The sequence below is a fragment of the Mustelus asterias genome, unplaced genomic scaffold (genome assembly GCF_964213995.1).
Source record: "Mustelus asterias unplaced genomic scaffold, sMusAst1.hap1.1 HAP1_SCAFFOLD_1475, whole genome shotgun sequence".
NCBI classification, from domain to species: domain Eukaryota; kingdom Metazoa; phylum Chordata; class Chondrichthyes; order Carcharhiniformes; family Triakidae; genus Mustelus; species Mustelus asterias.
In genome coordinates this window covers 57501-80000 of record NW_027591420.1, presented here as the reverse complement: position 1 = coordinate 80000, position 22500 = coordinate 57501, and the positions used below count along the sequence as shown (strand labels likewise).

Sequence of the window (22500 nt, the reverse complement as noted above, 5' to 3'; positions counted from 1 at the left end):
CTCGTTCAAAGGGGTTAGTACAGTCGGGACAGGCCCAATAGCCTCCTTCAGTAAGATTCTCCCAGCGAGAGTCTGGAGAGACAAAGAACAAAGAAAATTACAGCACAGGAACAGGCCCTTCGGCCCCTCCAAGCCTGCACCGACCATGCTGCCCGACTGAACTAAAACCCCCTACCCTTCCGGGAACCATATCCCTCTATTCCCATCCTATTCATGTATTTGTCCAGACGCCCCATAAAACCACGACCGTATCCGCTTCCACTCCCTTCCCCGGCAGCGAGTTCCAGGCACCCACCACCCTCTGTGTAAAAAATCTGCCTCGTACATCTCCTTTAAACCTTGCCCCTCGCACCTTAAACCTGTGCCCCCCTAGTCATTGACTCTTCCACCCTGGGAAAAAGCTTCTGACTATCCACTCTGTCCATGCCTCTCATAATCCTGTAGACTTCTATCAGGTCGCCCCTCAACCTCCGTCGCTCCAGTGAGAACAAACCAAGTTTCTCCAACCTCTCCTCATAGCTAATGCCCTCCATACCAGGCAACATCCTGGTAAATCTTTTCTGTACCCTCTCCAAAGCCTCCACCTCCTTCTGGTAGTGTGGCGACCAGAATTGAACACTATATTCCAAGTGCGGCCTAACTAAGGTTCTATAAAGCTGCAACATGACTTGCCAATTTTTAAACTCACTGTCCCGGCCGATGAAGGCAAGCATGCCGTATGCCTTCTTGACTACCTTCTCCACCTGCATTGCCACTTTCAGTGACCTGTGTACCTGTACACCCAGATCCCTCTGCCTATCAATACTCCGAAGGGTTCTGCCATTTACTGTATATTTCCGATCTGTATTAGACCTTCCAAAATGCATCACCTCACAGCATTCTCTTCACTTCACATCTTGCACCAACAACCACCCGCATTGATGTAGCACCTTCCAATACTGTCAATCATCGCAAGGTGTTTGCAGGAGTCGATTTACAAACAGAATTCGACGCCACACCCCCCCGCCCCCGAGTCTCATGAAGAGATATCAGGGACCCAAAGGCTGGGTCAAGGAGGTCAGTTTTTGAGGGGGACAGGGAGCGAGAGAGCGGAGGGGTTTAGGGAGGGAATTCCAGAGCACAGCTGAAGGCACGGTCGCCGACGGTTTGGCCTCAATGGTCTGACCTTCTTGGCCACAGGGAGATCATTCTGCCCGTTAGTTCCACACCTGTTTACGGGAACCCGCTGCCCGTTTAAACGTGGGCTGTGGACCACCCCCCCGCCAACCCTCGAGGCCTGACCAGGGTCCATCGCCAAATGGGCCCCATAGAGACCCTGCAGTACAGGAGGCTATTCAGCCCATCAAGTCTGTACCGACCACAATCCCACCCAGGCCCTATCCCCTCAACCCCACATAGTTACCCTGCTAATCCCCCTGACGCTAAGGGGCAATTTAGCATGGCCAATCCACCTAACCCGCACATCTTAACCTGAACCTGAACCTTAGTTAGGCCGCATATAGTGTTCACTTCTGGTCATCACACTACCAGAAGGATGTGGAGGCTTTGGAGAGGGTACAGAAAAGATTTACCAGGATGTTGCCTGATATGGAGGGCATTAGCTATGGGGAGAGGTTGGAGAAACTTGGTTTGTTCTCACTGGAGCGACAGAGGTTGAGGGGCGCCCTGATAGAAGTCTACAAGATTATGAGAGGCATGGGCAGAGTGGATAGTCAGAAGCTTTTCCCCAGGGTGGAAGAGTCAATTACTAGGGGGCACAGGTTTAAGGTGCGAGGGGCAAGGTTTAAAGGAGATGTACGAGGCAGATTTTTTACACAGAGGGTGGTGGGTGCCTGGAACTCGCTGCTGGGGGAGGGAGTGGAAGCGGATACGGTCGTGACTTTTAAGGGGCGTCTTGACAAATACATGAATAGAATGGGAATAGAGGGATATGGTTCCCGGAAGAGTAGGGGGTTTTAGTTCAGTCGGGGGCAGCATGGTCGGTGCAGGCTTGGAGGGGCCGAAGGGCCTGTTCCTGTTCCTGTCCTCCCTGATATCTTTGTTCGTCTTTGGACACCAAGGGACAATTTATCATGGCCAATCCACCTAACCCCCACATCTTTGGACACTAAGGGGCAATTTAGCATGGCCAATCGCCCTAACCTGCACATCCTTTGGACTGTGGGAGGAAACCGGAGCACCCGGAGGAAACCCACGCAGACACGGGGAGAACGTGCAGATTCCACACAGAGCGGAGGCCGGAATTGAACCCGGGTCCCTGGCGCTGTGAGGCAGCAGCGCGAACCCACAGTGCCACCGTGCCGCCCTTGGGCTGTGTCTCACACTCGATTCCATTTGCCCCGTCTCGCCCAGGTCACTGTATCGATCCACCTTTAACAGCTCCTTACTCACCCGATCTGTGCCCTTTAATCTTGGCCACTCTTTCCTTTCAACTCTGTGGGGAAGATTAAAAGCCGCGTTAGTGAAGGGAAGGAGGTGATCTGTGTGAACCAGCCCGAAATCCCCTGGCTCTCTACCTGTCCCACAAACTCCCACACCCGAACCTGCGGCAACTGTGCTTCACGGATCCATCCAACAGTCGAGGCAGATTGGCCGTGGCGGGGAGATAGGCGACTGTGGGTAACTCATCCAGGGCTCATCACATTGAGATAGGGCACCTCTGACAGTGTGGCACTCCCTCAGCACTGACCCTCTGACAGTGTGGCACTCCCTCAGCACTGACCCTCTGACAGTGCGGCACTCACTCAGCACTGACCCTCTGACAGTGCGGCATTCCCTCAGCACTGACCCTCTGACAGTGTGGCACTCCCTCAGCACTGACCCTCTGACAGTGCGGCACTCCCTCAGCACTGACCCTCTGACAGTGCGGCACTCCCTCAGCACTGACCCTCTGACAGTGCGGCACTCCCTCAGTACTGACCCTCTGACAGTGCGGCACTCCCTCAGCACTGACCCTCTGACAGTGCGGCACTCCCTCAGCACTGACCCTCTGACAGTGCGGCACTCCCTCAGTACTGACCCTCTGACAGTGCGGCACTCCCTCAGCACTGACCCTCTGACAGTGCGGCACTCCCTCAGTACTGACCCTCTGACAGTGCGGCACTCCCTCAGCACTGACCCTCTGACAGTGCGGCACTCCCTCAGCACTGACCCTCTGACAGTGCGGCACTCCCTCAGTACTGACCCTCTGACAGTGCGGCACTCCCTCAGCACTGACCCTCTGACAGTGCGGCACTCCCTCAGCACTGACCCTCTGACAGTGCGGCACTCCCTCAGCACTGACCCTCTGACAGTGCGGCACTCCCTCAGCACTGACCCTCTGACAGTGCGGCACTCCCTCAGCACTGACCCTCTGACAGTGCGGCACTCCCTCAGCACTGACCCTCTGACAGTGCGGCACTCACTCAGTACTGACCCTCTGACAGTGCGGCACTCCCTCAGCACTGACCCTCTGACAGTGCGGCACTCCCTCAGTACTGACCCTCTGACAGTGCGGCACTCCCTCAGCACTGACCCTCTGACAGTGCGGCACTCCCTCAGCACTGACCCTCTGACAGTGCGGCACTCCCTCAGCACTGACCCTCTGACAGTGCGGCACTCCCTCAGCACTGACCCTCTGACAGTGCGGCACTCCCTCAGCACTGACCCTCTGACAGTGCGGCGCTCCCTCAGCACTGACCCTCTGACAGTGCGGCACTCCCTCAGCACTGACCCTCTGACAGTGCGGCGCTCCCTCAGCACTGACCCTCTGACAGTGCGGCACTCCCTCAGCACTGACCCTCTGACAGTGCGGCACTCCCTCAGCACTGACCCTCTGACAGTGCGGCGCTCCCTCAGCACTGACCCTCTGACAGTGCGGCACTCCCTCAGCACTGACCCTCTGACAGTGCGGCACTCCCTCAGCACTGACCCTCTGACAGTGCGGCGCTCCCTCAGCACTGACCCTCTGACAGTGCGGCACTCCCTCAGCACTGACCCTCTGACAGTGCGGCACTCCCTCAGCACTGACCCTCTGACAGTGCGGCACTCCCTCAGCACTGACCCTCTGACAGTGCGGCACTCCCTCAGCACTGACCCTCTGACAGTGCGGCCCTCCCTCAGCACTGACCCTCTGACAGTGCGGCACTCCCTCAGCACTGACCCTCTGACAGTGCGGCACTCCCTCAGCACTGACCCTCTGACAGTGCGGCACTCCCTCAGCACTGACCCTCTGACAGTGCGGCCCTCCCTCAGCACTGACCCTCTGACAGTGCGGCACTCCCTCAGCACTGACCCTCTGACAGTGCGGCACTCCCTCAGCACTGACCCTCTGACAGTGCGGCACTCCCTCAGTACTGACCCTCTGACAGTGCGGCACTCCCTCAGCACTGACCCTCTGACAGTGCGGCACTCCCTCAGCACTGACCCTCTGACAGTGCGGCACTCCCTCAGCACTGACCCTCTGACAGTGCGGGGCTCCCTGAAGAATTATCCGGCAGTAATTATTGGACTATCTTTCGGACTGAGTTTTTCCCCCCTCCCCCTGTTTGCCGTACCTCCTCTTGCTGGGGATAAAGCCAATCTCTTCACTCTCCCCGTCAGAGTGAACCTTTCTGGCCTGCCACCATTCCTCGTCTGAGGCATCGATTACGTGTAAGATGTCCCCAAAACGGAAGCTGAGGGCTTGGCTGAGGAAGCCACAATCCTTTGTCTTGTCGTAGTCAAACAGGGCTCTGGGGAGGAACAGGAGGGTGAGAGAGAGTGAGGGTAGAAGGGTAAAGGAGCAGTTGTTTATTTATTAGTGTCACAAGTAAGGCTCACATTAACACCGCAATGAAGTTACTGTGAAAATCCCCTAGTGGCCACACTCTGGCGCCTGTTCGGGTAACACTGAGGGAGAATTTAGCACGGCCCAATCCACCCTAACCAGCACGTCTTTCAGACTGTGGGAGGAAACCGGAGCACCCGGAGGAAACCCACGCAGACACGGGGAGAACGTGCAGACTCCGCACAGACAGTGACCCCAGGCCGGGAATGGAACCCGGGTCCCTGGCGCTGTGAGGCAGCAGTCATAGAAATCATAGAAACCCTACAGTGCAGGAGGAGGCCATTCGGCCCATCGAGTCTGCACCGACCACAATCCCACCCAGGCCCTACCCCCATATCCCTGCATATTTTATCCACGAATCCCTCTAACCTACACATCTCAGGACACTAAGGGGCAATTTTAGCATGGCCAATCAACCTAACCCGCACATCTTTGGACTGTGGGAGGAAACCGGAGCACCCGGAGGAAACCCACGCAGACACGAGGAGAATGTGCAAACTCCACACAGACAGTGACCCGAGCCCGGGAATCGAACCCAGGTCCCTGGAGCTGTGAAGCAGCAGTGCTAACCCGCTGTGCTACCGTGCCGCTCCGACCCAGTGACTCCGACTACCTACCCAGGGAACGGGCATAAGGAACCAGAGCAGGAGACGCGAAGGATTGTATTTAAACGCGGCGGGTTGTTGTGGTGATCTGGAAGGCGCTGCCTGACAGGGCGGAGGAAGCAGGTTCAACAGGAACTTCCAAAAAGCAAGAGGATAAATGTTGACAAGGAGAAAATTGCGGGACTGTGCGGTTAGAGTTACGCAACTGGGACTGATCGGGACGATTCTTGGAAGGGGCTAGTACTCATGCAATGGGCAGACTGGCCTTCTGGTCTGCTGAGTGAGTCTGCCATTCTATGATTACCGGGGTTAGAGGCAGAGGCAGGGTTGCGCTCGCTCCAAGAGTGGAAAATCCCACCCCAAGGTGGACGGACCTTTGCACGGTCCGCCGGATTTTCTCTCCCGCCCGCTACGATTCCTGTGGCAGGCGGAATGGACGGGGAACCCAGACTCTGGAGGCCCGGGGAATGGGGGTGTGTGGGAGGGTCGGAGGTGTTCCTGTCACCAGCTGTTTTACTCGCTGTCCAAGTTCACCTGATGTAAAACACTCGCTTGTGGTTACTCCGCAGGGAGCTGGTCCCAGAACCAATGCTACTATTCATCAACTGCTCCCGCAGGTCATGGATTTTCGCTTCAAAACGACTGTATTCTGTGGAGGAAGGGAAAGCAGATTGAGAAAACATCCGGCGTCCAGGGACAAGGAAACTCCTGCATTTCCATAGCACCCTCCACATCCCCACAACGTTCCCAAACACTTCAGAGCACTCACTGACCCTCTGACGGTGCGGCACTCCCTCAGCACTGACCCTCTGACAGTGCGGCACTCCCTCAGCACTGACCCTCTGACAGTGCGGCACTCCCTCAGCACTGACCCTCTGACAGTGCGGCACTCCCTCAGCACTGACCCTCTGACAGTGTGGCACTCCCTCAGCACTGACCCTCTGACAGTGCAGCACTCCCTCAGCACTGACCCTCTGACAGTGCAGCACTCCCTCAGCACTGACCCTCTGACAGTGCGGCACTCCCTCAGTACTGACCCTCTGACAGTGCAGCACTCCCTCAGCACTGACCCTCTGACAGTGCAGCACTCCCTCAGCACTGACCCTCTGACAGTGCGGCACTCCCTCAGCACTGACCCTCTGACAGTGCGGCACTCCCTCAGTACTGACCCTCTGACAGTGCGGCACTCCCTCACTGACCCTCTGACAGTGCGGCACTCCCTCAGTACTGACCCTCTGACAGTGCGGCACTCCCTCAGCACTGACCCTCTGACAGTGCGGTACTCCCTCAGCACTGACCCTCTGACAGTGCAGCACTCCCTCAGTACTGACCCTCTGACAGTGCGGCACTCCCTCAGCACTGACCCTCTGACAGTGCGGCACTCCCTCAGCACTGACCCTCTGACAGTGCGGCACTCCCTCAGCACTGACCCTCTGACAGTGCGGCACTCCCTCAGTACTGACCCACTGACAGTGCGGCACTCCCTCAGCACTGACCCTCTGACAGTGCGGCACTCCCTCAGCACTGACCCTCTGACAGTGCGGCACTCCCTCAGCACTGACCCTCTGACAGTGCGGCACTCCCTCAGCACTGACCCTCTGACAGTGCGTCACTCCCTCAGCACTGACCCTCTGACAGTGCGGCACTCCCTCAGCACTGACCCTCTGACAGTGCGGCACTCCCTCAGTACTGACCCTCTGACAGTGCGGCACTCCCTCAGTACTGACCCTCTGACAGTGCGGCACTCCCTCAGCACTGACCCTCTGACAGTGCGGCACTCCCTCACTGACCCTCTGACAGTGCGGCACTCCCTCAGCACTGACCCTCTGACAGTGCGGCACTCCCTCAGTACTGACCCTCTGACAGTGCGGCACTCCCTCAGCACTGACCCTCTGACAGTGCGGTACTCCCTCAGCACTGACCCTCTGACAGTGCAGCACTCCCTCAGTACTGACACTCTGACAGTGCGGCACTCCCTCAGCACTGACCCTCTGACAGTGCGGCACTCCCTCAGCACTGACCCTCTGACAGTGCGGCACTCCCTCAGCACTGACCCTCTGACAGTGCGGCACTCCCTCAGTACTGACCCACTGACAGTGCGGCACTCCCTCAGCACTGACCCTCTGACAGTGCGGCACTCCCTCAGCACTGACCCTCTGACAGTGCGGCACTCCCTCAGCACTGACCCTCTGACAGTGCGGCACTCCCTCAGCACTGACCCTCTGACAGTGCGGCACTCCCTCAGTACTGACCCTCTGACAGTGCGGCACTCCCTCAGCACTGACCCTCTGACAGTGCAGCACTCCCTCAGCACTGACCCTCTGACAGTGCGGCACTCCCTCAGCACTGACCCTCTGACAGTGCGGCACTCCCTCAGTACTGACCCTCTGACAGTGCGGCACTCCCTCAGTACTGACCCTCTGACAGTGCGGCACTCCCTCAGCACTGACCCTCTGACAGTGCGGCACTCCCTCACTGACCCTCTGACAGTGCGGCACTCCCTCAGTACTGACCCTCAGACAGTGCGGCACTCCCTCAGCACTGACCCTCTGACAGTGCGGCACTCCCTCAGTACTGACCCTCTGACAGTGCGGCACTCCCTCAGCACTGACCCTCTGACAGTGCGGTACTCCCTCAGCACTGACCCTCTGACAGTGCAGCACTCCCTCAGTACTGACACTCTGACAGTGCGGCACTCCCTCAGCACTGACCCTCTGACAGTGCGGCACTCCCTCAGCACTGACCCTCTGACAGTGCGGCACTCCCTCAGCACTGACCCTCTGACAGTGCGGCACTCCCTCAGCACTGACCCTCTGACAGTGCGGCACTCCCTCAGCACTGACCCTCTGACAGTGCGGCACTCCCTCAGCACTGACCCTCTGACAGTGCGGCACTCCCTCAGCACTGACCCTCTGACAGTGCGGCACTCCCTCAGTACTGACCCTCTGACAGTGCGGCACTCCCTCAGCACTGACCCTCTGACAGTGCGGCATTCCCTCAGCACTGACCCTCTGACAGTGCGGCAGTCCCTCAGCACTGACCCTCTGACAGTGCGGCACTCCCTCAGTGCTGACCCTGAGTGTGTGCTGGTCTCTCCCCCGCGTGTTGAATCGATGAACTAAAGGCGCTCTTGTTAGTTGCGAGGGACTGTGTGTGAGTGTAAATGCAGCCGGTCTCTCGGGCTGCGGTCTCCTACCTTCGGGTTTATACTGGGCGATTATAGTGACTGTTTGTCCAGCATTCTTCAGCGCTGCAGCTGCTTGCTCATGTGTGGCATTCCGTAAATCCACTCCGTTTACCTGAGCAGGTGAGAGAAATATAACACTGCTCAGGCGTGTGAGAATATCCCCCCTCACCTTCACACCCCTTTAACAGTCAGAGGAAGAGGAGGGGGCCGTTCCGCCCTTCAAACCTCTTCCAGTATTCGTTGCACAGTGGGGGTTTAGCGCTGCTGCCTCACTGCGCCAGGGACCCGGGTTCAATCCCCGGCCTCGGGTCACTGTCTGTGTGGAGTCTGCACGTTCTCCCCGTGTCTGCGTGGGTTTCCTCCGGGTGCTCCGGTTTCCTCCCACAGTCCAAAGATGTGCAGGTTGGGTGGATTGGCCGTGCTAAATTGTCCCTTCGTGTCCAAAGATGTGTAGGTTAGGTTGATTGGCCATGCTAAATTGTCCCTTAGTGTCCAAAGATGTGTCGGTTAGGGGGATTGGCCATGCTAAATTGTCCCTTAGTGTCCAAAGATGTGTCGGTTAGGGGGATTGGCCATGCTAAATTGTCCCTTAGTGTCCAAAGATGTGTAGGTTAGGTGGATTGGCCATGCTAAATTGCCCCTTAGTGTCCAAAGACGTGCTGGTTAGGGTGCATTGGCCATGCTAAATTCTCCCTCAGTGTTACCCGAACAGGCGCCGGAGTGTGGCGACTAGGGGATTTTCACAGCAACTTCATTGCAGTGTTAATGTCAGCCTTACTTGTGACACTGATAATTAAATAAACTTCAAAACCATTCAATGAGATGATGTTTGTTGTGTATGTTAACACTGTTCTCCCACCCCCACCTCCCTTACTCTTCATCCCTCCCGCTCCCCCTCCCCCTTCCTTCCCTAACAGATGTCGATCAACCTCAGTTAGATTTTTTCACTGGCCCTCCAGCCTTAGTAACTTTACTGGGAGTGGGGTGGAGGGAGGAGGAGGAGTTCCAGATTCCCACTCCCCTCTGGGCGAGGAATTCTTTCCCGACATTCCCCGCTAAACGGCCTGACTGGAATTGGAAGGTTCTGGAAAATCTCAGCGGGTCTGGCAGCGTCTGCGGAGAGAGAATCGAGCCAACGTTTCGAGCCTGGATGACCCTTCGCCAACCCCAGCTGGCGCTCTGAGCGCGGTCCCACCAGACATTCATAGACTCATCGAATCCTACAGTGCAGAAGGAGGCCATTCGGCCCATCGAGCCTGCACCGACCACAAGACCCACCCAGGCCCTATTCCCGTAAACCCACATATTTACTCTACTGGTCCCCCTGACACTAAGGGGCAATTTAGCACGGCCAATGCACCTAACCCGCACATCTTTGCAGTGTGGGAGGAAACCGGAGCACCCGGAGGAAACCCACGCAGACACGGGGAGAACGTGCAAACTCCACACAGACAATGACCCAAGCCGGGAATCGAACCCGGGTCCCTGGCGCTGTGAGGCAGCAGTGCTAACCCACTGTGCCACCGTGCCGCTGGGATTGAACCCGGGTCCCTGGCGCTGTGAGGCAGCAGCGCTAACCCACTGTGCCACCGTGCCGCTGGGATTGAACCCGGGTCCCTGGCGCTGTGAGGCAGCAGCGCTAACCCACTGTGCCACCGTGCCGCTGGGATTGAACCCGGGTCCCTGGTGCTGTGAGGCAGCAGCGCTAACCCACTGTGCCACCGTGCCGCTGGGATTGAACCCGGGGTCCTGGCGCTGTGAGGCAGCAGCGTTAACCCACTGTGCCACCGTGCCGCTGGGATTGAACCCGGGTCCCTGGCGCTGTGAGGCAGCAGCGCTAACCCGCTGTGCCACCGTGCCGCTGGGATTGAACCCGGGTCCCTGGCGCTGTGAGGCAGCAGCGCTAACCCACTGTGCCACCGTACCGCTGGGATTGAACCCGGGACCCTGGCGCTGTGAGGCAGCAGCGTCACCCCCTGTGCCACCGTGCCGCTGGGATTGAACCCGGGACCCTGGCGCTGTGAGGCAGCAGCGTCACCCCCTGTGCCACCGTGCCGCTGGGATTGAACCCGGGACCCTGGCGCTGTGAGGCAGCAGCGTCACCCCCTGTGCCACCGTGCCGCTGGGATTGAACCCGGGACCCTGGCGCTGTGAGGCAGCAGCGTCACCCCCTGTGCCACCGTGTCGCTGGGATTGAACCCGGGTCCCTGGCGCTGTGAGGCAGCAGCGCTAACCCACTGTGCCACCGTGCCGCTGGGATTGAACCCGGGTCCCTGGCGCTGTGAGGCAGCAGCACTAACCCACTGTGCCACCGTGCCGCTGGGATTGAACCCGGGTCCCTGGCGCTGTGAGGCAGCAGCGCTAACCCACTGTGCCACCGTGCCGCTGGGATTGAACCCGGGACCCTGGCGCTGTGAGGCAGCAGCGTCACCCCCTGTGCCACCGTGCCGCTGGGATTGAACCCGGGTCCCTGGCGCTGTGAGGCAGCAGCGCGAACCCACTGTGCCACCGTGCCGCCACCGATGAATATGTGAACAATTAAACCGTTTCTATAATTCACAATGAAATGTTGGGGGCGGTGTATTAAATGGGATTGAATCTTATTCAGGGGGTGACGGGCAGCGAATGAGCCCGGTTTTAATCTTGTGGCCCTCTGGGAAGAAGGAGGGTCGCTCACGCTGCCCACTCACGAGCTCACATCGCCCGCCACTGCAGCGGTTTAAGATGGCAGCTCACCCCCACCTTCCCAAGGGGCAATTAGAGATGGCCTGGCCAGTGACGTCCGCATCCCGTGAATGGATAAAACTGAAGGTGGAGTTGGAACGCGGCCCTCCCATCTTACCGAGAGGATTTGGTCTCCTTTTCTGAGCTCGCCACTGAGGTCTGCTGGGCCTCCAGCCAGGATGAAGGAGATGAAGATTCCTTCTCCATCTTCGCCACCCACGATGTTAAATCCCAGTCCCGTAGATCCCCGATGAATGATGACTCTCCGCGGCTCCCTGCGGGAAAACATTCAGGGAATGTCAGTCAGAGCAGCGACACAGGGTCTGAGGGTCCATTGGACAACCCAGCGAGACAGAGACTCACACAACAATAAGTAGTCCCACTCAACCAGGTCCTTGTTTATGTCCATCACCGTGTGGGGGAATCACAGACCCCCGTCCCAACACCGTGTGTGGGGGAATCACAGACCCCCGTCCCATCACCGTGTGGGGGAATCACAGACCCCGTCCCATCACCGTGTGGGGGTATCACAGACCCCCCTGTCCCATCACCGTGTGGGGGAATCACAGACCCCCGTCCCATCACCGTGTGGGGGAATCACAGACCCCCGTCCCGTCACCGTGTGGGGGAATCACAGACCCCCGTCCCATCACCGTGTGTGGGGGAATCACAGACCCCCGTCCCATCACCGTGTGGGGGAATCACAGACCCTCCGTCCCATCACCGTGTGGGGGAATCACAGACCCCCCCATCCCATCACCGTGTGGATCACAGACCCCCGTCCCATCACCGTGTGGATCACAGACCCCCGTCCCATCACCGTGTGGATCACAGACCCCCGTCCCGTCACCGTGTGGGGGAATCACAGACCCTCCGTCCCATCACCGTGTGTGGGGGAATCACAGACCCCCGTCCCATCACCGTGTGGATCACAGACCCCCCCCATCACCGTGTGGGGGAATCACAGACCCCCCATCCCATCACCGTGTGGGGGAATCACAGACCCCCCGTCCCATCACCGTGTGGGGGAATCACAGACCCCCCGTCCCATCACCGTGTGGGGGAATCACAGACCCCCGTCCCGTCACCGTGTGGGGGAATCACAGACCCCCCGTCCCGTCACCGTGTGGGGGAATCACAGACCCCCGTCCCATCACCGTGTGGGGGAATCACAGACCCCCCCGTCCCATCACCGTGTGGATCACAGACCCCCGTCCCATCACCGTGTGGATCACAGACCCCCGTCCCGTCACCGTGTGGGGGGATCACAGACCCCCCCATCCCATCACCGTGTGGATCACAGACCCCCGTCCCATCACCGTGTGGGGGAATCACAGACCCCCCCGTCCCATCACCGTGTGGGGGAATCACAGACCCCCGTCCCATCGCCATGTGGATCACAGACCCCCCCGTCCCATCCCCGTGTGGGGGAATCACAGACCCCCCGTCCCATCGCCGTGTGGGGGAATCACAGACCCCCGTCCCATCTCCGTGTGCGGGAATCACAGACCCTCGTCCCATCACCGTGTGGATCACAGACCCCCGTCCCATCTCCGTGTGGGGGAATCACAGACCCCCCGTCCGATCACCGTGTGGGGGAGTCACAGACCCCCGTCCCATCACCGTGTGGATCACAGACCCCCCCCCATCACCGTGTGGGGGAATCACAGACCCCCCGTCCCATCACCGTGTGGGGGAGTCACAGACCCCCGTCCCGTCACCGTGAGGGGGAATCACAGGCCCCCCGTCCCATCACCGTGTGGGGGAATCACAGACCCCCCCGTCCCATCACCGTGTGGGGGAATCACAGACCCCCCCGTCCCATCACCGTGTGGAGGAATCATAGACCCCCGTCCCATCCCCGTGTGGGGGAATCACAGACCCCCGTCCCATCCCCGTGTGGGGGAATCACAGACCCCCCCCGTCCCATCACCGTGTGGGGGAATCACAGACCCCCGTCCCATCCCCGTGTGGGGGAATCACAGACCCCCGTCCCATCACCGTGTGGGGGAATCACAGACCCCCCCCGTCCCATCCCCGTGTGGGGGAATCACAGACCCCCGTCCCATCACCGTGTGGGGGAATCACAGACCCCCCCCGTCCCATCCCCGTGTGGGGGAATCACAGACCCCCGTCCCATCACCGTGTGGGGGAATCACAGACCCCCGTCCCATCACCGTGTGGGGGAATCACAGACCCCCGTCCCATCACCGTGTGGGGGAATCACAGACCCCCGTCCCATCACAGTGTGGGGGAATCACAGACCCCCGTCCCATCACCGTGTGGGGGAATCACAGACCCCCCCCGTCCCATCCCCGTGTGGGGGAATCACAGACCCCCGTCCCATCACCGTGTGGGGGAATCACAGACCCCCATCCCATCACCGTGTGGGGGAATCACAGACCCCCGTCCCATCCCCGTGTGGGGGAATCGCAGACCCCCGTCCCATCACCGTGTGGGGGAATCACAGACCCCCGTCCCATCACCGTGTGGGAGAATCACAGACCCCCGTCCCATCACCGTGTGGGGGAATCACAGACCCCCCCGTCCCATCACCGTGTGGGGGAATCACAGACCCCCGTCCCATCACCGTGTGGGGGAATCACAGACCCCCCCGTCCCGTCCCCGTGTGGGGGAATCACAGACCCCCGTCCCATCACCGTGTGGGGGAATCACAGACCCCCCCCATCACCGTGTGGGGGAATCACAGACCCCCCCCATCACCGTGTGGGGGAATCACAGACCCCCGTCCCATCACCGTGTGGGGGAATCACAGACCCCCCCCATCACCGTGTGGGGGAATCACAGACCCCCCCGTCCCATCACCGTGTGGGGGAATCACAGACCCCCGTCCCATCACCGTGTGGGGGAATCACAGACCCCCGTCCCATCACCGTGTGGATCACAGACCCCCGTCCCATCACCGTGTGGGGGAATCACAGACCCCGTCCCATCACCGTGTGGGGGAATCACAGACCCCGTCCCATCACCGTGTGGGGGAATCACAGACCCCCGTCCCATCACCGTGTGGGGGAATCACAGACCCCCGTCCCGTCACCGTGTGGGGGAATCACAGACCCCCCGTCCCATCACCGTGTGGGGGAACCACAGACCCCCGTCCCGTCACCGTGTGGGGGAATCACAGACCCCCCGTCCCATCACCGTGTGGGGGAACCACAGACCCCCGTCCCGTCACCGTGTGGGGGAATCACAGACCCAGGCTCCTCCAGGATATGGAGAACGGACAGGTATTAGACAGTACCGAAGGGACGCAGCACTCACTGGGACAAAGAACAGACAGAGACTCCAATGAAGGGAAAATCGATTCACCTGGGAATGTCATCCTCTCCCATCAGTCCTTTGGGAATCGGGGAATATCTGCGTGGAGAGGTAGGAGTGAGAGTCTGCGTGTAGTCTGTAGCCAGGTAGTTGGAATGGCCCATCTCACTGTCCAGGTGCTGTGAGTAAGCTGAATAATTCACAACAGTTAGCAGCTCCCACAACAAGCCTGGGAAGCAGGTGTTCACAATTCTAATGGCTTCCCCGCACAACTATTAAAGCTTTAAGTCTCACACGGAAATATTGAGACACATTAACATGCAAAGGTGTGACAGAAGCATGATCGCAGACTGGGATAAAATGTGGAACATTCCATGACAGGAACGGGAGGAGGCCATTCAGCCCCTCGAACCTGTTCTACCATTCAATGAGATAATGATTGATCTGTAACTTAATCCCATCCACCCTTCCCTAACCCTTAAACCCCTCACCCAAGGAGCATCTAGCAATCTCAGTTTTCAAATTTCCAGTTGGAGCACCCCACCCGCCGGTCCGCACGGGGTTAGATACAGAGTAAAGCTCGCTCTACACTGTCCACATCAAACACTCCCAGGACAGGTACAGCACGGGGTTAGATACAGAGTAAAGCTCCCTCGACACTGTCCCCCATCAAACACTCCCAGGACAGGTACAGCACAGGGTTAGATACAGAGTAAAGCTCCCTCTACACTGTCCCCCATCAAACACTCCCAGGACAGGTACAGCACGGGGTTAAATACAGAGTAAAGCTCCCTCTACACTGTCCCCATCAAACACTCCCAGGACAGGTACAGCACGGGGTTAGATACAGAGTAAAGCTCCCTCTACACTGTTCCCATCAAACACTCCCAGGACAGGTACAGCACGGGGTTAGATACAGAGTAAAGCTCCCTCTACACTGTTCCCATCAAACACTCACAGGACAGGTACAGCACGGGGTTAGATACAGAGTAAAGCTCCCTCTACACTGTCCCCATCAAACACTCCCTCAATAGAATCTTAGAATCTTAGAATCCCTACAGTGCAGAAAGAGGCCATTCGGCCCATCGAGTCTGCACCGACCACAATCCCACCCAGGCCCTACCCCCATATCCCTACATATTCACCCGCTAATCCCTCTAACCTACACATCTCAGGACACTAAGGGGCAATTTTTAGCATGGCCAATCAACCTAACCCGCACATCTTTGGACTGTGGGAGGAAACTGGAGCACCTGGAGGAAACCCACGCAGACACGAGGAGAATGTGCAAACTCCACACAGACAGTGACCCGAGCCGGGAATCGAACCCAGGTCCCTGGAGCTGTGAAGCAGCAGTGCTAACCCGCTGTGCCACCGTGCCGCCCATATACTGTCCCCATCAAACACTCCTGGATGATGCACAGGGACTTGCGGGAGGGTCTTTGCGAAAGGGAGGGTGAGAGGGGGAGACGGCTTTTCAGATTGCCCTTGGCTTACAGGTGGTGATGTCTGGAGGTGCATATGTGTCGTTGATATAGAGGCTGGTGGGTTTGGCGATCTTCAGATACACAACGTCTGAGGTGTTCTTCAAAGCCGCCACTGCGTCTTCGTGCATGACATCCTCCAGCCCGACGTTATTGACCTGCAGTGGAGAAACAGACCATGAACGCCTGCCAATCCTATCACAGTAAGAAGTCTCACAACACCAGGTTAAAGTCCAATAGGTTTATTTGGTAGCAAAAGTGGCGTTTGCTGCCAAATAAACCTGTTGGACTTTAACCTGGTGTTGTTAAACTTCTTACTGTGTTCACCCCAGTCCAACGCCGGCATCTCCACATCATTCCTGTCAAACACAGGGGGAATTTCTCTATTTTACTGAGGGCACTGTGTGTGTCCTCCCCTGTCCAAATCATAGAATTATAGATTCCAGGATCATAGAATCCCTCCGGTGCAGAAGGAGGCCATTTGGCCCATCGAGTCTGCACTGACCACAATCCCACCCTATCCCTGTAACCCCACATATTTACCCTTTTAATCCCCTAAGGGGCAATTTAGCATGGCCAATCCACCTAATCTACACATCTTTGGACACTAAGGGGCAATTTAGCATGGCCAATCCACCTAATCTGCACATCGTTGGACACTAAGGGACAATTTAGCATGGCCAATCCACCTAATCTGCACATCTTTGGACACTAAGGGGCAATTTAGCATGGCCAATCCACCTAACCTACACATCTTTGGACACTAAGGGGCAATTTAGCATGGCCAATCCACCTAACCGACACATCTTTGGACACTAAGGGACAATTTAGCATGGCCAATCCACCTAACCGACACATCTTTGGACACTAAGGGACAATTTAGCATGGCCAATCCACCTAACCTACACATCTTTGAACACTAAGGGACAATTTAGCACGGCCAATCCACCTAACCTGCACATCTTTGGACACTAAGGGACAATTTAGCATGGCCAGTCCACCTAATCTACACATCTTTGGACACTAAGGGACAATTTAGCATAGCCAATCCCCCTAACCTGCACATCTTTGGACACTAAGGGGCAGTTTAGCACGGCCAATCCACCTAACCTGCACATCTTTGGACACTAAGGGGCCCTTTATCATGGCCAATCCACCTAACCTGCACATCTTTGGACTGTGGGAGGAAACCGGAGCACCCGGAGGAAACCCATGCAGACACGGGGAGAATGTGTAAACTCCACACAGTCAGTGACCCAAGCCGGGAATCGAACCCAGGCCCCTGGCGCTGTGAGGCAGCGGTGCTAACCCACTGTGCCACCCTAATCATTGTCATCAATCATTTTTAACACTTAATATCAATGCTTTCTCAGTAAACATTCGGAATATAACCTCTATGTAAACAGTTACTGCCACACAGGCAGATAGAGAGCGGGGGTCACTTTGCAACAAGTGACAAGATGTTTCACAGGAGTGGGGTCAAACAGTATTTGACCCCAAACCACATAAGGTGATGTTCGGACAGGTGACCATAAGCTCAGGTCAAAGAGGTCAGTTTTAAGGAGCGTCTTAAAGGAGGTGAGAGGGAGAGGATGGAGAGGGTTCGGGAGGGAGTTCCACAGCTTAGGGGCCCCCCAGGGAGCTGAAGGCACGGCCGCCAATGGTGGAGCGATGGGAATCGGGGGGGGCGCTCGAGAGGCCGGAATTAGAGGAGCGCAGAGATCTCGGAGGGTGGTAACGGCTAGAGGAGATTACAGAGATCGAGAGAGTTGTAGGGGCTGGGGGAGGTTACAGAGATCAGGAGGGGGTGTCAGGGCTGGAGGAGGTTACAGAGATAGGGAGCGGTGTAGGTGATGGAGGAGGTTACAGAGATAGGGAGGGGGTGTAGGGGCTGGAGGAGGTTACAGAGATAGGGAGGGGGTGTAGGGGCTGGAGGAGGTTACAGAGATCGGGAGGGGGTGTAGGGGGTTGGAGGAGGTTACACAGATAGGGAGGTGGTGTAGGGGGCTGGAGGGGGTTACAGAGATAGGGAGGGGGTGTAGGGGGCTGGAGAAGGTTACAGAGATAGGGAGGGGGTGTAGGGGGTTGGAGGAGATTACACAGATAGGGAGGTGGTGTAGGGGGCTGGAGGGGGTTACACAGATAGGGAGGGGGTGTAGGGGCTGGAGGAGGTTACAGTGATAGGGAGGGGGTGTAGGGGCTGGAGGAGGTTACAGAGATCAGGAGGGGGTGTAGGGGCTGGAGGAGGTTACAGAGATAGGGAGGGGGTGTAGGGGCTGGAGGAGGTTACAGAGATAGGGAGGGGGTGTAGGGGGCTGGAGGAGGTTACAGAGATAGGGAGGGGGTGTAGGGGCTGGAGGAGGTTACAGAGATAGGGAGGGGGTGTAGGGGCTGGAGGAGGTTACAGAGATAGGGAGGAGAATGGGGATGAGAAAAATATCAGCCATGATTGAATGGCGGGGCAGACTCGATGGGCCGAGTGGCCTCATTCTGCTCCGATGTCTTATGGTCTTACGGCAGACCTCAAGTTGACGGAGGGTGGAATGTCGGTCTGGAATGTGTTGAGATAGTGAAGCGTGGATGGAACGATGATGGTTCCAGCGACAGTGCTGTGATGTTATGGAGGTGGAGTTGGATTCGCTGTGGGGTGCGTACGTCCTGAGATGGACATCACAGCGTCAGAGCCAGACTGTCGTAACAGACCCAGTACTCGGGACCGAAGGCAATCAACATTCCCAAGTTTTAGTTGGAGGGAACGTCTTTTCTTTTATCCATTTGTGGGACATGGGCGTCTCTGGCTGGGCCTAGCGTTTACTGCCCGTTCCGAGTTGCCCCTTGAGAAGTTGGTGATGAGCTGCCGCCTTGAGCGGTTGATACAACTAAGTGTCGCTCGGTCATTTCAGAGGGCGGTTCAGAGTCAACCCCATTGGCTGTGGCTCTGGAGTCACATGTAGGCCAGACCGGGTAAGGACGGCAGATTTCCTTCCCTAAAGGAACCAGATGTGTTTTCCCGACAATGGGTCATCAGTAGATTCTTAATTCCAGATATTTTTTATTGAATTCAAATTCCACCGTCTGCCGTGGTGGGATTCGAACCCGGGTCCCCCAGTAACATTAGCTGAGTTTCTGGATTAATGGTCTAGCGATAATACCACTAGGCCATCGCCCCATCCTGCCCTGGGGGTGGGACCAACACGTTCACCATTACCCTGGGACGGCAGGGGGGGGGGTTGGTCAGGTTTTTGTGTTGGGGGAGGTCGAGGGTACACAGTCAGGGACTCACAGCCAGGATCTTGTCTCCGATCTGTAGGCGGCCGTCCTTGTGGGCCGCGCCGCCCTCAATGATCTTGGTGACGTAGATGCTGTTGTCTCCGGGGATGTGCTGGTTTCCAATTCCGCCCGCTATACTGAATCCAAGCCCTGGCGGTGGGAGAGAATTAAACAGGCACGGCATTAGACCGAGTAACCGACTCCCGGGCATGTCTACAAATCCTCAAACTCTTTCAGCAGTGGGGGAGGAGGGGGCTGGAGTAGGGAGGGGGGGGGGGGGGGGGGAGTTGGGTATGGGGTAGGGAGTGGGGGTGGGGATGGGGTACGGAGTGGGGGTGGGGATGGGGTAGGGGGTGGGGGTGGGGTAGGGCGGGGGGGGCGTTGGGGATGGGGTAGGGAGTGGGGGTGGGGGTGGGGTAGGGTGGGGGGGCGTTGGGGATGGGGTAGGGAGTGGGGGTGGGGGTGGGGTAGGACGGGGGCGGGAGGGGGTGGGGAGTGGGTGTAGGAAGTGGGAGGCACGGCGTCCCCTCTGCCACTCCAGTGGCCAGGTGTGCCCGGATTCCGGAGTGTGAATCCAGTCGGCCGTGTTGAAATAAACTCTGACTGTCGACCTAAAGATCGTTGAAGACACAACAAAAGCAAAGCTGACAATAGTCCCAGAACTGAGAGGATCACAGAATCTCTGCAGCGCTGAAGGAGGCCATTCAGCCCATTGAGTCGGCACCGACTCTCCAACAGAGCATCTTCCAGGCCCTATCCCCATAACCCCAAGTATTTACCCTCGATAGTCACTCTGACACTAAGGGGCAATTTAGCACGGCCAATCCCCCCGAACCTACACATCTTTGGACACTGAGGAACAATGAAGGGTAGCACAGTGGGTTCGCACTGCTGCTTCACAGTGCCAGGGACCCGGGTTCAATCCCGGCCTCGGGTGACTGTGTGGAGTCTGCATGTTCTCCCCGTGTCTGCGTGGGTTTCCTCCGGGTGCCTCCAGTTTCCTCCCACAGTCCAAAGATGTGCAGGTTAGGGGGATTGGCCATGATAAATTGCCCCTTAGTATCAGGGGGACTGGCAGGGTAAATGCATGGGGTTACAGGGATAGGGCCTGGGTGGGATGGTGGTCAGTGCAGGCTCGATGGGCCGAATGGCCTCCTTCTGCACTGTAGGGATTCTATGATTTACCATGGCCAATCCCCCTAACCTACACATCTTTGGACATTAAGGGACAATTTAGCACGGCCAATCCCCCTAACCTACACATCTTTGGACACTAAGGGACAATTTAGCACGGCCAATCCCCCTAACCTACACATCTTTGGACACTAAGGGACACTTTAGCACGGCCAATCCACCTAACCTACACATCTTTGGACACTAAGGGGCAATTTAGCATGGCCAATCTACCGAACCTGCACATCTTTGGACACTAAGGGGCAATTTAGCATGGCCAATCTACCTAACCTGCACATCTTTGGACATTAAGGGACAATTTAGCATGGCCAATCCCCCTAACCTGCACATCTTTGGACACTAAGGGACACTTTAGCACGGCCAATCCACCTAACCTACACATCTTTGGACACTAAGGGGCAATTTAGCATGGCCAATCTACCGAACCTGCACATCTTTGGACACTAAGGGGCAATTTAGCATGGCCAATCTACCTAACCTGCACATCTTTGGACACTAAGGGGCAATTTAGCATGGCCAATCCATCTAACCCACACATCTTTGGAGTGTGGGAGGAAACTGGAGCACCCGGAGGAAACCCACGCAGACACGGGGAGAACGTGCAGACTCCACACAGATGGTGACCTAAGCCGGGAATCGAACCGGGGTCCCTGGCGCTGTGAGGCAGCAGTGTTAACCCACCGTGCCGCCAATCATGGCTGACCGGTGATCTGACTCCAAACACCCCCAAAACCATTGATATCTTTGAATAACAGAAGTCTATTGGTCTCTGATTTAGGATAAATCACCCGAACATCAGTTGTCCTTGGGGGGGGGGGGGGGGGGGGGGAACGGCGCAGAGGGTACGACCTCTCAGTGGAATGTAAGCGAGCTCTGGGTGAGGGTTTCAGCAATTAAGGTGAATCTAATGATGCCGCCACGGGAGGCAGACGTACTCTCGTTACGGGGCGGGGGTGGGGGAGGGAGGTTTATCGGTGGGGGGGGTGGGGGGTGCGGGGGACACTGTTTCCCCAGAGGACTGCGTTTTGGGGTCAGGAGGCCAGAGTTTTGGAGTTGGGGGCCTGCGTTCTGGAGTTAAGGGGCCCACATGTTGGGACTGCGGGGAGGGGGTGGGTGGGTTGGCTGGGGGGGGGGGGGGGGGGATGTGCATCTCGAGTTGGGGGAGCCTGCCTCGCAGGGCCAGGGGCCCGTGTTTTGAGATCGGGGGGGGGGGGCGGTCTGCGTTTGAGATTGGACGGCCTGCGTTTTGAGATCCAGGGTCCGCATTTCAAGATCGGGGACCTGCATTTTGAGCTCTGGGTTCTGTGTTTTGAGATTGGGGGGGTCTGCATTTCAAGTTGGGCAGGGTCTTTGTTTTGAGATCAGGGGGTCTGCATTTTGAGGTCAGGTGGTCTGCGTTTCGAGATCAGGTGGTCTGCGTTTTGAGATCGGATGGTCTGCGTTTTGAGATCGTGGGGGCTGCGTTTTGAGATCAGGTGGTCTGCATTTCAAGATCGGGGGTCTGCGTTTGAGATCGGATGGTCTGCGTTTTGCGATCAGGTGGTTCATGTTTCGCGATCAGGGGATTCAGGACGTGCGGTTTCCGAATGGACGAGGGGGGAACCCAGCTGCCCTTCTTTACACTCCTCGCAGAGCCTGGACGTGACTCCGGCCCCTTGAACGGTCAGGGTGACGATTCCCTCGCGGCCGGGCGAAAGACCTCAAGAGTTTCACATCTGGCCCAGGGCACGTCGCTCGGTCAACCCTGAGGGCAGGTCACCCCCTCCCCGAGGGCGCGAGGAGAGAGAGAGAGAGAGAGATCCGGCAGGTGGGAGCGTGTGACGGTGGAAATGGAGCCGGGATCCGGGCCGGATCAGGAATTCCGGCCTGTTTGTTCCGTGTGCCCCCCCCCCCCCCCCCCCCCCCGAGGCCACCGGGGCGAGTCCCGGCCTCCCAGAACGCTGGGTTATT

At 57.7% G+C, this 22500-nt stretch overlaps 1 protein-coding gene across 1 annotated transcript in view; it reads right to left on the bottom strand.

The window, feature by feature from the left end:
* LOC144488337 (disks large homolog 4-like) overlaps positions 1-22500 on the bottom strand; it is a gene marked incomplete at its 3' end in the record, with an annotated part of 46787 nt that overhangs the window by 6149 nt on the left and 18138 nt on the right. Inside the window, exons 6-13 of the mRNA XM_078206388.1 lie at positions 19370-19506; positions 16100-16244; positions 14654-14792; positions 11442-11598; positions 8609-8711; positions 5947-6061; positions 4536-4712; positions 2392-2434 (exon numbers count right to left, since the gene is read on the bottom strand). Coding sequence (XP_078062514.1) covers positions 2392-2434; positions 4536-4712; positions 5947-6061; positions 8609-8711; positions 11442-11598; positions 14654-14792; positions 16100-16244; positions 19370-19506 — 1016 coding nt within the window. The remainder of the gene's footprint in view (positions 1-2391; positions 2435-4535; positions 4713-5946; positions 6062-8608; positions 8712-11441; positions 11599-14653; positions 14793-16099; positions 16245-19369; positions 19507-22500) is intronic.